Here is a 14,285-nt window from a genome sequence, read left to right as displayed (position 1 = left end):
GTTATTACCTGTTGGGGCCCTGTTTGAATGTTATATTTTTTATTACCTGTTGGGGCCCTGTTTGAATGTTATATTTGTTATTACCTGTTGGGGCCCTGTTTGAATGTTAAATCTGTTATTACCTGTTGGGGCCCTGTTTGAATGTTAAATCTGTTATTACCTGTTGGGGCCCTGTTTTAATGTTACATGTTATTACTTGTTGGGGCCCTGTTTGAATGTAATCGATGTCATAATTCGCATCTAACGACGTTACTTAAGTAGTTCTTTTATGTGGTACTTTTTTTACTCTTACCCAAGTTATTTTTACAAGTACTCTTTTACTCGAGTAAATATAATTACAAAGTAACAGTACTTTTACTAGAGTACTGTTTTTGTTTACTCTATCCACCGCTGATTTTAATATTGTGTTGCGTCACGAGAAGCGCATGGTTCACTGTTAGCCGGGGCGGCAGCGTAATTAATTACCCGTGTTTCTCATCGCAACCACGGGGGGGGGGGGCGCCAGACGCTCGTGATTCTGCCGCGCAAGTAGAGTTGCAGCGTATAGATTCGGCACATGTCTTGTTGGCGCATTTCTATGTGGGGCGTTTAATACCGTGGTGCCTGGCCCAGGAACGGAACTACTTCCCCAGCTTTCTACACCACCGACAAACCGAGACCGTCTCTTCCTCGACGTCCCCGTATGAAGGGATCCCGGCGTCTCGGTTCGACACAAGCCGTGGGACGATTGTCTTTTCAAGTTAATTCGCCATTTTAAAAACGCAAGTCACTTTCTTTCTCTCTCTCTCGCCCGCGAAACATTCTTTCTCGCTCGTTTGAAGAAACGGGACTCCAACTTCTCCGACTCTCCCCGACATTTTGTTATTTCGCAGAATAAGCCGGGGTTGTGTTTCCTCCCGACATTTTGTCCGGTCCCGGAGAACGGTTCTGGGTTTTTTTTGGCGTCGCGGCCGGCGGCACGCAAGCGGCTCACGGCCCTGCCAGGGCACGCGACCCACAGAGCGCATCACCGGGTGCGATAGCCGCGAATGCGCCGCCGCCCGCGTGCAGAACGTTCGTCAAGTCGCAAGCGTTCGCGCAGCGGCGAGTCAGTTTGAGTGACAGCTCCCGAGGAGCCCGAGCTTATAAGCGCCTACCGACGGGAACGGCTCGTCACCTGTCCGCTAACAAGGCAGATACGGAGCTCGGACCGGCGACGACACACGTACCGAACGGTGTGAGGCACCGTCCAGACGCCCGGCTGACTCGATAAAGCTTTTCTCCGGTATCCGCCTATTTTATTTATTTATTTATTTTAATTTTTTTTACATTTTTTTTGGTGGGGGAACGAGTCGCTAGCTTACCGTCGGTTAGCCTCCCCCGCGCTATCGCTGGTCAGCTCGTGTGTTTGCGGCTGGGCTAGCTTGCATCAGCTAGCTTAGGACAAAGAGGACCAAGGCAAGGCTAGCGCGCATCCCGGGCCAGACTTCTTCTTCTTTGTTTTTTGTTTTTGTTTTTTGTGTTTTGTTTGGTTTACCACAGCGTTCGTCATATTTGGGAGGGAAAGCACCGGACAAGGAATTGACATGATGTTTCCACAATCCAGACATTCAGTAAGTGGCATTTTTCTTCTCGTTCCTTAAGAAATGATTCACTCAGTCTGAGGCGAGCAGGTTTAAGCTGGCAGGTTAGATCACGTGTGCCTGCAACTTGTTTTTACGGTAAAGGGCTGCAAATCAAGTACCTGCGCCTGTATGTGGTTTTAGTTCTTTTGGGGGTGGGGGGGCATTAAAGGTACTTACAGTACCGGGCAGTCAGACTGTGATGACAGTTTTAGTTCTGGTAAGTTCTGCAGAAGGTTTTATACCCCGGTGTAGGACATAAAAGCCCTGTTGTCGAACTGACCCTGTCGAAACTTTTTCAGAATAAAGGACTCCAGACCCATTATGTTAAACCAGGTCATGTCTGACGCGTGTGGTTATCTTATACGTCAGCCGGAGAGTTTGGTATGCCAGGCTGAGCCAAGCATCTGTTTTATTCTATTTGTTTATTTATTTGTTTTGGCAGTCCAAAAGCCAGAGTTTGCTGTAGGTGTTCCTTCTATACTTACTCATTTTACTCGTTTGGCATTTGGAGAGAAGATGGGATGGGGCAGGTACCCTCTCACAGCCCTCAGCCAACAACTGCTGCGTTTAATGAAACGTGTAAAACACCCTGCACAACATTTTGTAAAGGTTGGTGTTTTTATGACTGGAATATAAAAAAATAAAAAGAAAAAAAGGCCTGCATCTTCTCTTCCCCTAAAAATCTCAAGTTTCCATAGTAACAGAAACTCGGTCCTGTGCATGTATTCATCGGGGAGAAGAGGACTCTCAACCCATTGGTCAAACGCCGAGGTCTTCTGACTGACAGATTTGTGTTGCTTGTCACAATTAGTTAAACTGAGCATCCGTAGGAACATTCAGCTGCCACAATATTGCTTTTAGGCAGGTGGTTTTCCTTTCGCCCAGGACTCCACAGGCCGAAAGGAAAATGAACCTGGGCCCGTGCCCTCCGTTTCTCCCTAGCAACGATTTGTCGCCTCTACTAGTTCCTTTGTTGCCTGAAAGGGGGAAGAGTTGTTTGCCGAGGCTCAAGCCTGAACGTCTCGTGTGACATGAATGGTTTGCCCTTTGGCAGGCAGGCAGTGTAGCAGGCACACCGTGCCACACTGCGTTACTGCTGATGTGAGCCGCCCCGAGTGCGCTCAGACGAGGGAGCGAAGATGGCAGGAGGTTCGAGGCCTCGCGTCCAGGTCAGCGGCCCCGCAGACGCAATGCTTCCTTCCCCACAGAGTTTAACTGAAGTCCCGCTCTCGCTGGCAGTAAAGATAAGCAGGGGTTTTAATATATGCACAGCTGTTGAGCTATCTCTCTTGGAGAGGCCGATTCATATTTCGCCCATGTCGTCCTGAAAACACTCGAGAACAAATAAATCTGGTGGCTGGAAAACTCATTTACTCGTCATATATATATATATATATATATATTTATCCCTCATATATATATGTATATTTATTTATCCCCTCCCTTTTTTTTCTTCTTCTCCCCAATTGTACCTATCCAATTACCCCACTCTTCCGAGCCATCCTGGTCGCTGCTCCACCCCTCTGCCGATCCGGGGAGGGCTGCAGACTACCACATGCCTCCTCCCATATATGTGGAGTCGCCAGTCGCTTCTTTTCACCTGACAGTGAGGAGTTTCTCCAGGGGGGACGTAGCGCGTGGGAGGATCACGCTTTTCCCCCCAGTTCCCCCTCCCCCCCTGAACAGGCGCCCCGACCAACTAGAGGAAGCGCTAGTGCAGTGACCAGGACACATACCCACATCCGACTTCCCACCAGCAGACACGGCCAATTGTGTCTGTAGGGGGGCCTGACCAAGCCTGAGGTAACACAGGGATTTGAACCGGCGATCCCCGTGTTGGTAGGCAACAGAATAGACCACTGTGCTACCCGGGCGCCGTTACTCATCATATTTTGACTTTCCTCTTTGAACCCTGGGGATCAAAAACTTATCAGTATGAATTATTAAATCATGAATAAATAAATCATAAATCATGTCCCTCTTTTTTTTAAATGAGGAGTGAACACCCTGCTGACTGCCCCCCCCCATGTAGTGCTTGTGATATGCTGCTGTGTTGCCTGTCCACGGGCCCCTCAGTAAGAAGCCTGGATGAGACGCTGATGGACGTGCCACTGAGGTGGTTGCTCTCAACCGGTGTCGTCTTGAGGCCAAGGTCCAGCTGTTCCACTTTAGCCCACCTTTCGCAGTCTGGTCTTTGTTGAGCCTCTCCCGCGTCCCTGTAATTCAGTTCCGCCTTCTTTGCTTTGGCCCCTTTTTGTTTCTGTCTGGACGGCTTCCTCTGCCTCATCTTAAGCTTTTGTTATTCGAGAACACGAGACGAGTTGCGGGGTTAGGCTGGTGTTAGAACTTCTCTGTCTGTGTTATCGCGTTGACGCGGTTTGGGCCGAGCCGTCCCGGTATACCGTCTTTGGTAAGATAACTCGCTGATCAGAGCCGGACACGGCAGTACATGCCTGTGTCGTTTGTTTGAATTTCTTTTATTTGGTGTCTCGATGGCTTTCCTGTCCTTCCCTCAAACCACATGTGTGGTAGGGCCGTGGCGAGACTCTGGCGATACGATGCGCATCACGATACAGGGGTTACGAGTCAATATATCGCCACGTGTTGCGATTCCTGTTGTTCAGCAGCGCCTGGGGTGCTGCTCCGCCTCCCAGTTTAACTGTTGGGCTCGTACAACAGTTTGCAGGACTTGTCTACGCCCCTTCTCCTTTCGGCTTGTTCCCTTTTTCTGCCACAGCAGATTTGATCGTTTCTATCGGCAACCCTGCGAGGGCACAGCACCGACGGCGGTCTTGTCAGTCCGCGTAACGATTTGGCAAAATTTTACGTCGGATGCCCTTCCTGACATGACCACTAACCCTACGGATGGGGGCGCAGGACTTGTAGGACTTGTCTACAGTGTCTACCAAAGACCTATCGGTCCACGTTTTGCCAGCGTTAAGAATCCTTAGGACTAATGATCCAGAAAGTGCTGTCAGGGTAAATGCCCCAGTCGGTTTTAGCATTCAAAAAGAAATCTGGGCTACTTGAAAATGACAAAGAATAGCAACTTGAGACTTAAAGCAGTGACTGACATTTTCAGTTGTCCTCAGGGCAGGCTCCAATGGGGAGGACAGTCCTTCTAGAGCAGCGGTCGGGAACCTATGGCTCGCGAGCCATATATGGCTCTTCCGGTGACGGCATATGGCTCCCAGACAATTTTGAGTTGAAAAAAAATCAGTTTGGAACTGATTTTAAAATACTTGTGATATTTCTTAATAATACTGTGTCATTTTAAAGTAAACAGAAATTAGTTTTGAAGATAAATTTCACGGGTCACCAGTGGGTCGAGTCGGGAACCAATGGCTCGCGAGCATGTCCGGGTCATTGTAAAGGTGAAGAAATCAATTTTATCAGATAGCCAACTAGTTTATCCGCTTCAACCCTTGTAACGGAAAAGATGGCGAAAAGAAAAAAAAGACGATGATTACCGTGCATTCCAGGCTGCGTGGACAGAGGAATTTGCATTTGTGGAGAGCGCAGGATCTGCGGTATGTCTAATATGCAATGATACAATTGCATCGATGAAACGGTAAAATATAAAGCGGCACTTCGATACGCACCATGCTTCATTTGCATGGAAATATCCAGCGGGGGACAGCAGGAAAAGGGCATGCGAGGAGCTACAGCGGAGAGTGCAGACGAGTCAGCAGCAACTACGTGTGTGGACCAAGCAAGGTGACGGGAATTCCGCTAGCTTTGCGGCTGCTTTGGCAATAGTAAGGAATGGATAGTCATTCACAGATGGCGAGTATGCCAAAACATTCATGCTTGATGTGGCCAATGAACTGTTTGATGACTTCCCAAATAAAGACAAGCTAATCAAACGAATAAAAGACATGCCCCTGTCAGCAAGAACTGTGCACGATCGTAGCATCATGATGGCAAATCAAGTCGAGGAAACTCAAATTAAGGACATAAACGCCGGGACATACTTTTCTCTCGCGTTAGATGAGTCAGCAGACGTTAGCCATCTATCTCAGTGCAGTATCATTGCCAGGTATGCTGCAGGTGACACACTGCGTGAGGAAAGCTTGGCTGTTTTGCCAATGAAAGGGACAACAAGAGGAGAGGATTTATTCACGTCTTTCATGAAGTTTGCTAAAGAAAAAAAACTACTGATGGATAAACTTATTTCTGTCTGTACTGATGGTGCACCCTGTATGTTGGGGAAGAACAAAGGATTTGTAGCGCTTCTCCGTGAACATGAAAAGAGAGCCATCCTAAGTTTTCATTGCATCCTGCACCAGGAGGCGCTTTGCGCTCAGACGTGTGGCCAGGAGCTTGGTGAGGTGATGTCGCTGGTCATTCGAGTGGTCAACCTTATTGTTGCCCGAGCTTTAAATGATCACCAGTTTAAAGCTCTGTTAGAAGAAGTTGGGAATCATTATCCCAGTCTGCTTTTACACAGCAACGCGCGTTGGTTGTCAAGGGGGAAGGTGCTCAGCCGTTTTGCAGCTTGCCTGAGTGAAATTCGGACTTTTCTTGAAATGAAAGGCGTCAAGCATCCTGAGCTAGACAACACTGACTGGCTCCTGCAGTTTCACTATCTCGTGGACATAGCTCAATGTGAAAATGCAAGGTATTGGAAATACAATCTCATCCCTTCAACAAGCAGTGTTTGCATTTGAAAGCAAGCTGGAAGTCTTTCTCAGGGATATTGAAACAGGTCGTCTTCTGCACTTTGAAAGACTGCAACAATTTAGAGATGCATGCTTAGCAAGTGACTCCACTCAACATTTGGATCTCCAGCAGCTAGCTGGCTTTACGTCCAATCTCCTGCAGTCATTCAAAGCACGTTTTGGGGAATTTCGTGCGCGCACTGGTCTTTTCAAGTTCATCACTCATCCACATGAGTGTGCAGTGGACAAAATCGACCTGACATGCATCCCCGGGGTCTCTATCGGAGACTTTGAGCTGGAAGTTGCTGACCTGAAGGCATCAGACATGTGGATGAGTAAGTTCAAGTCACTTACTGGAGAGTTGGAAAGTCTTGCGCGACAGCGAGCAGAGCTGGCGAGGGAACACAAGTGGACAGAAATGAAAAATCTTCAACCTGAAGACCAGCTGATTCTTAAAACTTGGAACGAGCTTCCTGTGACATACCACACAATGCAGCGTGTGAGTATTGCCATATTGACCATGTTTGGCTCTACATATGCATGTGAGCAGTCATTCTCGCATATGAGGAACATTAAGACCAACCTACACTCACGTTTAACTGATGGAAGCCTCAACGCCTGCATGAAGCTCAACCTCACCACGTATGAACCAGACTACGAGGCCATCAGCAAAACCATGCAGCACCAGAAGTCGCATTAAAAGTAAGACATTTAATTTATTATACGTTAAAAATACTATATGGCTCTCAATGAAATATATTTAGAAATATTTGGCTTTTATGGCTCTCCCAGTCAAAAAGGTTCCTGACCCCTGTTCTAGAGGAAGGCCTGTGTGTGTTTTTTTCACACAGCACTTCAGTTCCTGATGGCGGGGAACCTGCTAGTGTGTTCAGTCACCTCTCCCAAGGTGAGAGAACCTGGGCACCGTACTTGACTGTCTTGTCTCGCAGGAGGTTGTTCTTCTAATCCAATTGAGTGCCCTTATGCTGCTTGATTGCAGTATTAAGACCCAACACACAGGATTAAAAACGGGGATTACGGATTTAGTGGGACGCTGTGCCAGAACTGCGGCAGTTTGTTCACCCTTCGAGCATAAGCAGCCAGTTGGTTCAGGCTTTACCTACTGTCCCCGCCCTCCAGACCCCCACCCTGGACCCCTCCCCACTGCCTCATTCCCTTCCTCAATCCAATTCCTTGGCTGTCTATGCTCCCGCCGTCGCAGGGGTCATGGAGTCAGGGAAATATGTGACAGCGCATAAAGCTATGAGACGCAAAGATAAGGAGCTGTTGGATGGGAGGCCGACAACACTGCTTCACAATGCCAGGACATCAGGCTGGAGGCGGACTCAACTCTACAGATAACCCAGTGTTTCTTAGGCCTTAGTGAGCGATGCCTATCAGCTTGCTAGTATACCGGATAGCTGGTTTTCATAAAGGCTAATAAATGTCATGTGTTCTAACTGAATGACATTTGGACAGGAAGCCGAGCAGAAACATCTAAATGTAGGGGACATTTTCTTTGTTGGGGGGGGGGCAGGGGGAGCATTTCCACTACCTGTGCTTTTGCAGGTGAGCATCACTCTTTGAACAGGTATTGCTAGAGTTGTGCAACAGTGATCTGACACAGATGTTATCGGTTTAGTTTCGAACTTACAAATCCTTGCGTCGTTGAGGCTCCGCGGCTCTTGTACTTCTCTGGGGGTGTTTTGTGTTTGTGTTGCTGAGGGGAAATGAAACAAGCAGCTTATTTGGTCATAATAGTGAATTCACTTTAGCACAAGGCTGCTGATTTGGCCAACAATGAAGACATTTCTGTAGCAGACTGGTGACCAGGGTTGCTACGTCCTCTATCAGGGGTCGCAACCTGTGACACGCGTGTTAACACGGGCACATGGAGCAGTTAAAAAAAACAAAAAAAAAATTATATACTTTATTTTATAAAAAATTTAATACAATTATAAAATTATAAATTATGTTATACAATTATAATTAAATTATAATTAAATGTATAATAATAAAAATTATGATTAAAAAATAAAATTTAAAAACTATAGTAAATTCTATATAATTCTAAATTATATTATAAAATTATAATTAAATATATAATAATAAAAATTATAATTATTAAAAAATAAATTTTAAAAATGATAATAACTATAATAAATTAGATATAATTATAAATTACAAAATATAATATAAAATAAAGCATAACGGTGACCTAAACAAACAGTTCAATTTAAAATAATACTGAAATAATCAGTCTCAAAATACACCATTGTTTGTGACGGCAAGAGAGCGCACACACAGACGTGGTCTACCCACCCGAACCCCCAACAAGTGCAGCACTACAGCGGGGGTGAAACGTGGGATAACTGGCTAGCTTTCTTTTTTGCTTTATGTCAAGAACAACTGACATGGCAGAAGACTGACAGGGCGAATTAAGGGGGGCAGCCGGGAACCGAACCCGGGTCTCCCACACCACAGGCGACTACGTTAACCAGTCGACTAAAGGGTCCGACCCGTTAGCCGAGGGCTAGCGAGTCTACTCATCCGTGGTCGTTTCATAAATAAGGTTCTGCGTCTCGCAGGGGTTACCTCGTGTTGCAGCAAACGAGGGTCGCATCACATCGGTAAGACTGAATTAATTCTCTCATGTGACCTAGTAATTTCCTACTTGGAGAGGGGATAGGGACCACCAGGTGCTCCCCCTACTGATGACCCAACCAAACTCAAACACCTTAAACGGGGGGAGAGACCTGTTGAGGCATCAGCCGTGCCCCTACGACCTCCGTAGGTTATGGAACTGACGATGATGATGATGAATTGTCATACATTTGCACACATAAGTGTGTGTGTGTGTGTGTGTTTTATTTCAACTTTGTAAAGTGGCACAGGATGTCCAAAAGGTTGCCGAGCCCTGCTGTATATGAACATCTAGCTACAGGGCAGTTCAGTTTGGACCAGTGAAGAAGAATGACCATTTGAAGTAGTTTCATGAGTGGAAATTGTGAATATGGTTTATTGGGTTTTTACTTTACTAGTTTTGTTGGGTCCCCCCCCCCCCAAAAGGCATATTATAATCCACTGCGACAGGCTGTCGAGGGAACAGTTCATTGGTTTAAGGGGGAGGGGGGGTGTCTCACTTGATCAGCTTTCTGCCTGGCCCAGTTGATAGCATTTGCCTTATTGTTGCTGGGTGTTGATTAATCCTGAGTGCGGCTTCAGCCCGTGGCACGAAAGTAGAACGGCAGGAAGACATCGTGCCAAAGCAGCCATGTAGCGTAGGCAATATGGAGGCCAAATCTCCCTGCTAACTCAGAGCTTAGCCTCCACTGCGGCGATGGCCACAGGTTATACCCCCCCACCCCCACACACACACACTCTTCTCCGGCTTGTCTCCCTTTATCATGCATTTCCTCCCAGATCTTACATAGGGGTGGGAGGGTCAGGGGCAGAGGGTGCACAGGCATTATTAAACCCACTTGAATTAACAGAACAGCCCCCAGCCTCTCCTCTCTAAAGCCCCCAGCTGGGGGCGGGGGGAGGGGGGGGAGCTTAATCCCCATGGTCCCCTGTCTCGCCCATTAAACAAACTCCCACCACCACCACCACCTCTACACTGTCACTCTGCTGCTGACACACACACACACACTTATGCAGCCATGCATGCAGCATTGGCTCAAATGTGTGCATGCAGCTCCACTGCCATGCATATGCACGCGGACAAGCGCACAGCCGAGCATATAGACACACAGTGACACACAAAGCGTGGAAGCTTATGCACATGCTCACACATCCAATTTCAACTGCATGCATGCACGCACACGTACACATCCAGACACACACACACTGCCCCGCTCGCCTCTTTCCCCGAGTACACTTTTCATTGTAGCAGTGATTGCTCCAGTACACGCACAGAAATAAAAGGACCCCCCCCCTTCACCCGCACAACCTCAATAACGAGGACACGCACACAAACATGCATACGTACACACACACACATAAATACACATATACACCCTTACTGGCCTCAAGGGTCTTATCTGCTTTTTGTATTTCGGGAACAAATTGAATGTGGGGCTTGACACACACACAGGCCAGCAGATGTCTGGGTCATTAAGGGCAGGCCAGCTCATTAGCATGACAAACAGGATCCCCTCTACCCCCCCTTCACTCTGCAACCCCCCCCCCCGCATAAGGGGCCTGGCTTTAGAGGGGCTGAGTTGAGGCCACGGGTCACAGGTGATATTGATTTTTGTCGAGGGCCACACTAGATGATTGTCAGCATAGTGTCGGGGTGGGGGAGTCTGTGGGGGGAGCAGTGACTAGAGTCTTGTTTAAGTTCCCAACTCCTGTCATGACAACACACACGCACACGCACACACACACATACACATACACCTACTGAGACCTTTTGGATTTCAGTCTGCTGGACTGGCTCGTGAATCTAGGGGCGTCCGGGTGGCGTAGCGGTCTATTCCGTTGCCTACCAACACAGAGATCTCCGGTTCGAATCCCCGTGTTGCCTCCGGCTCGGTCGGGCGTCCCTACAGACACAATTGGCCGTGTCTGCAGGTGGGAAGCCGGATGTGGGTATGTGTCTTGGTCGCTGCAGCGCCTCCTCTTGTCGGTCGGGACATCTGTTCGGGGGGGGGGGGGGAATAGCGTGATTCTCCCACGAGTTACGTCCCCCTGGCGAAACTCCTCACTGTCAGGTGAAGAGATGCAGCTGGCAACTCCACATGTATGGGAGGAGGCATGTGGTAGTCTGCAGCCCTCCCCGGATTGGCAGAGGGGGTGGAGCAGTGACTGGGAGGACTGGGAAGAGTGGGGTAATTGGCCGGGTACAATTGGGGAGAAAAGGGGGGGATCCCCCCCCTCAAAAAAAGGATAGTGACTCTACCACAGCTGTCTCTGACCTTGAAAGGTGTAGTTTGAAGTGCAACAAACCATTCATGCCTCGACCAGTAGTTCTAATGCAGCTAGCTCTAGTGCTTGGTCACACCTTTTAGCATTATTTCAGCATAGCTCAGCATGTCGCTCACGCTGTAGGGTAGTAAAACTAAAGCATGATGGTAACATTGTGGACATATTAATGAAGATCTGGAGTGTGTATACAATAAATCGAGACCTCTCACGCTTCAATACAAGGCAGGAAACTGGAGCACCCGGAGGAAACCCCACCGCAGAAACGGGGAGAGCATGCAAACTCCACACAGGAAGTACCTGTGACGGCCTGGGGTTCGAACCCAGGACCTTCTTGCATTTTAGGCAACAGTGCTAACCACTGAGCCACCGTGCCGCCCAGTTAATACCAGCATACAGAGTTAATACTAGGTTGCTCTGTCTATGCCCTTCTAGGACACATAGTTTTCTTTAACATGACTGTCATCAAGTATGAGGGGCTTTTAGATGAGGCAAAAAAAAAAAAACACCAAAAAACTCGAACATGCGAACACGCTGTGGGAACTGCTACTGGATATCCTCGTCTTGGATATTTAAAGTGGCAATCTCAAAGATTTCCATTGTCCACTAGATTACTATCTTTCACTAGCTGACTATCTTTGACGTTCCTCTTTGGCTCTGCCATATACTCTCTCTGGGGGGGGGGGGGGGATTACTGCTCACTGGCTGACTAGATATCCAGTACTATCTTGTGTTAATATACTGTTTTTGTTGAACCAAGCCGAGCCTCTCTCTGGTTGGTCCACCAGAGAGGAGTGTCCACCTCGTCCTCTCTGGTGGACCAGCCACTGCTGACTGGGGTGAGACGCATCAGTTCCTGCCGTGGTTCATATGCGCAGCATGAGATTGTGTTTGCTAAATGCTGAGGCGTCAGAACATTCCAGACTCTACACAACACGGTGGTCTTTCAACAAGGTCTTGGGAAACCACATGTTACTGCGGAAATCTCTGCCCCTAATTCCTGCAGCAGCGATAGCAGAACTGATAACAGTAGACCTGATCAATACCCCGGGGCGTCCGGGTAGCGTAGCGGCCTATTCCATCGCCTACTAACAGGGAGGTCGCTGGTTCGAATCCCCGTGTTAGCTCCGGCTTGGTCGGACGTCCCCTACATACACAATGGGCGGTGTCTGCGGGTGGGAAGCCGGATGTGGGGATCACCCCGTATACACGTGGTTTTAAAATGCGGTTTTTTGGCGATCGGCTCACGAGTGGACCCGCGCTAAATACACGTGCGAACGACCACCAAAACGTTTTGTGAACCGGTTACTCAGACCACTTTCCGAGGTGGTCTGGGACGCATGTGACCACATGTCTTTTGTAGCGTAAACATTAATGCGCCCCTGACAAGGACGTAACAGGAAATTACGTCATCAATGCAGGATGTGGTGGTTTGGTAACAGCGCGCCAACTTTCGAAAAAAAAGGAGGGAGAGGAGGGTGTAGGTGGTTGGAATACAAGTGAAACGGGACGCCTGACCTCCATCTGGGCAGAAGAGTCAGTCCTGTCATCTCAACACCTGCAACAGTCCGTACAAACATCTTCACACATTAGCTGCTGTTTTCACAGCTAGTCGGCTAATCCGGGCGCTTGACTGAAGTCCTTTGACCTCGTAGCGGAAGTGACGTAGACCGCAACGAAATTTTCCGCTTCTTCTTGGGAGTAACGTAATCTGACCACAAGTGGTGAGCAGGGCGCATTTGGAGACGCGTGACAGACACGGGTGTAAACGGCGATGTGTCTCGCTGTCCACTTGTGAGCCGATCTCCCAAAAAGCATTTCAAAAGCAAGTGTCAACCGGGCGTTTGTGTCTTGGTCGCTGCACTAGAAGAAGAAGCGGGGAAACCCCCACCCCCCCCCCCCAAAAAATCAATACTCCAGGTTTTACTAAACTAGAACCAGTTCCCGTTTAGAGCCAGGTTTCGGAGGGGGGGGCGGGATCCGTACCTTTCTCAGGTGACTACGCGTGGCATGAAAGCCAGATTGTCAGTCAGTACCGTGGACCCTGTCTGTTCCATTCAGCAGACACCTGTTAGAGTCTGGAGATCTTTGTTTTGTTGCATCTGTCAAAGAAGATGAGCGTTCGTCCCGACACCTATCCCGCCGTGCCTCGGCTGCCCGGGCCTCGCAAACACGCCCGCCGCGTCGTGTGCAGCAGGGAGAACTCCGGTATAAATAAAAACAGATGTCACCCCCACTTCCACCATGTTGGTTTTTTTTTTTGGCTCGATCAAGTATGCGGTAGCTACCGCTGTGCTCGTGCGCGCGCGCGTGTCTCTGCGGTATTTTATTCATGAGGCCTGAGTGTTGGCGTGGGGGTGGAATGTAGTGTGGGTCTGTCGTTTTACAAATTCATAGGCGATTGACTGCTTTGTTTGTGTGGGACGGCCTTTTGTTGTCTGTATACATTTTTCTCTTGCTATGCGTGCGTGGATTTACGTACGTTTTTTGTGTGTCTGTGTGCGTGCGTGCGTGTGTGTGTGTGATTTCTGCTGCGAGGAAAAAACGTAAAATGGTAATGAACTTGGAAGTGTGCACATTCACATACGGTTGAGAGCTTATTGGGTGGTGTGTGCGTGTGTGTGCGTGTGTGTGTGTGTGTGTGTGTGTGTCTCAGAGAGAGAGCAAGTGTGGGGATGAGAGGGGGTGGGGGTGCTGTAGAGTTGAGCGGCTGCATCAGTATTCAGCAGTGGCTCTCTTTGAGGAGGTGTGTAGGATGGGGGGTGGGGTGGGGGGAGTTAGAGCTGGTAGCTGTACCCTGGCGCGGAGCGCTGGGCTGGAACAAAGCGGCGCGGTGGGGGGCTGTTTGATTGGCCAAGCCAAGTACAGCCCAACTCGGAGGGGGGGGGGGGTCCCCTGGACTAGCCAGATCCTAAGGCTCTGCATTGCACTGGGCCAGACAGGAGAATTAGCTTCTCTGTCTGTCAGCCCATGAGCAGCGAGGCTCAGAGAATAGACTAACTAGAACAACACGTTGCCTCATCCCCACCAAAAAGCCCATTCAGACACCAAGAGTCACAAGGGAGGCACAGAAAACCTCCCTTGCACTCTGTGT

General features: G+C 48.7%; 1 protein-coding gene across 2 annotated transcripts in view; it reads left to right on the top strand.

Moving 5' to 3' along the window:
* The first annotated feature begins 609 nt into the window (after positions 1 to 609).
* The window catches only part of tle5 (TLE family member 5, transcriptional modulator), a 53,308-nt gene continuing 39,632 nt past the window's right edge, over positions 610 to 14,285 (top strand). For both annotated transcript variants that reach the window (XM_056276147.1, XM_056276146.1), the window contains exon 1: positions 610 to 1,592. In XM_056276147.1, coding sequence (XP_056132122.1) covers positions 1,566 to 1,592 — 27 coding nt within the window. In that variant the 5' untranslated portion in view covers positions 610 to 1,565. The remainder of the gene's footprint in view (positions 1,593 to 14,285) is intronic.

Source organism: Lampris incognitus, chromosome 3 (genome assembly GCF_029633865.1).
Source record: "Lampris incognitus isolate fLamInc1 chromosome 3, fLamInc1.hap2, whole genome shotgun sequence".
Taxonomy (NCBI): domain Eukaryota; kingdom Metazoa; phylum Chordata; class Actinopteri; order Lampriformes; family Lampridae; genus Lampris; species Lampris incognitus.
This window is presented reverse-complemented; position numbering and strand designations above follow the sequence as displayed.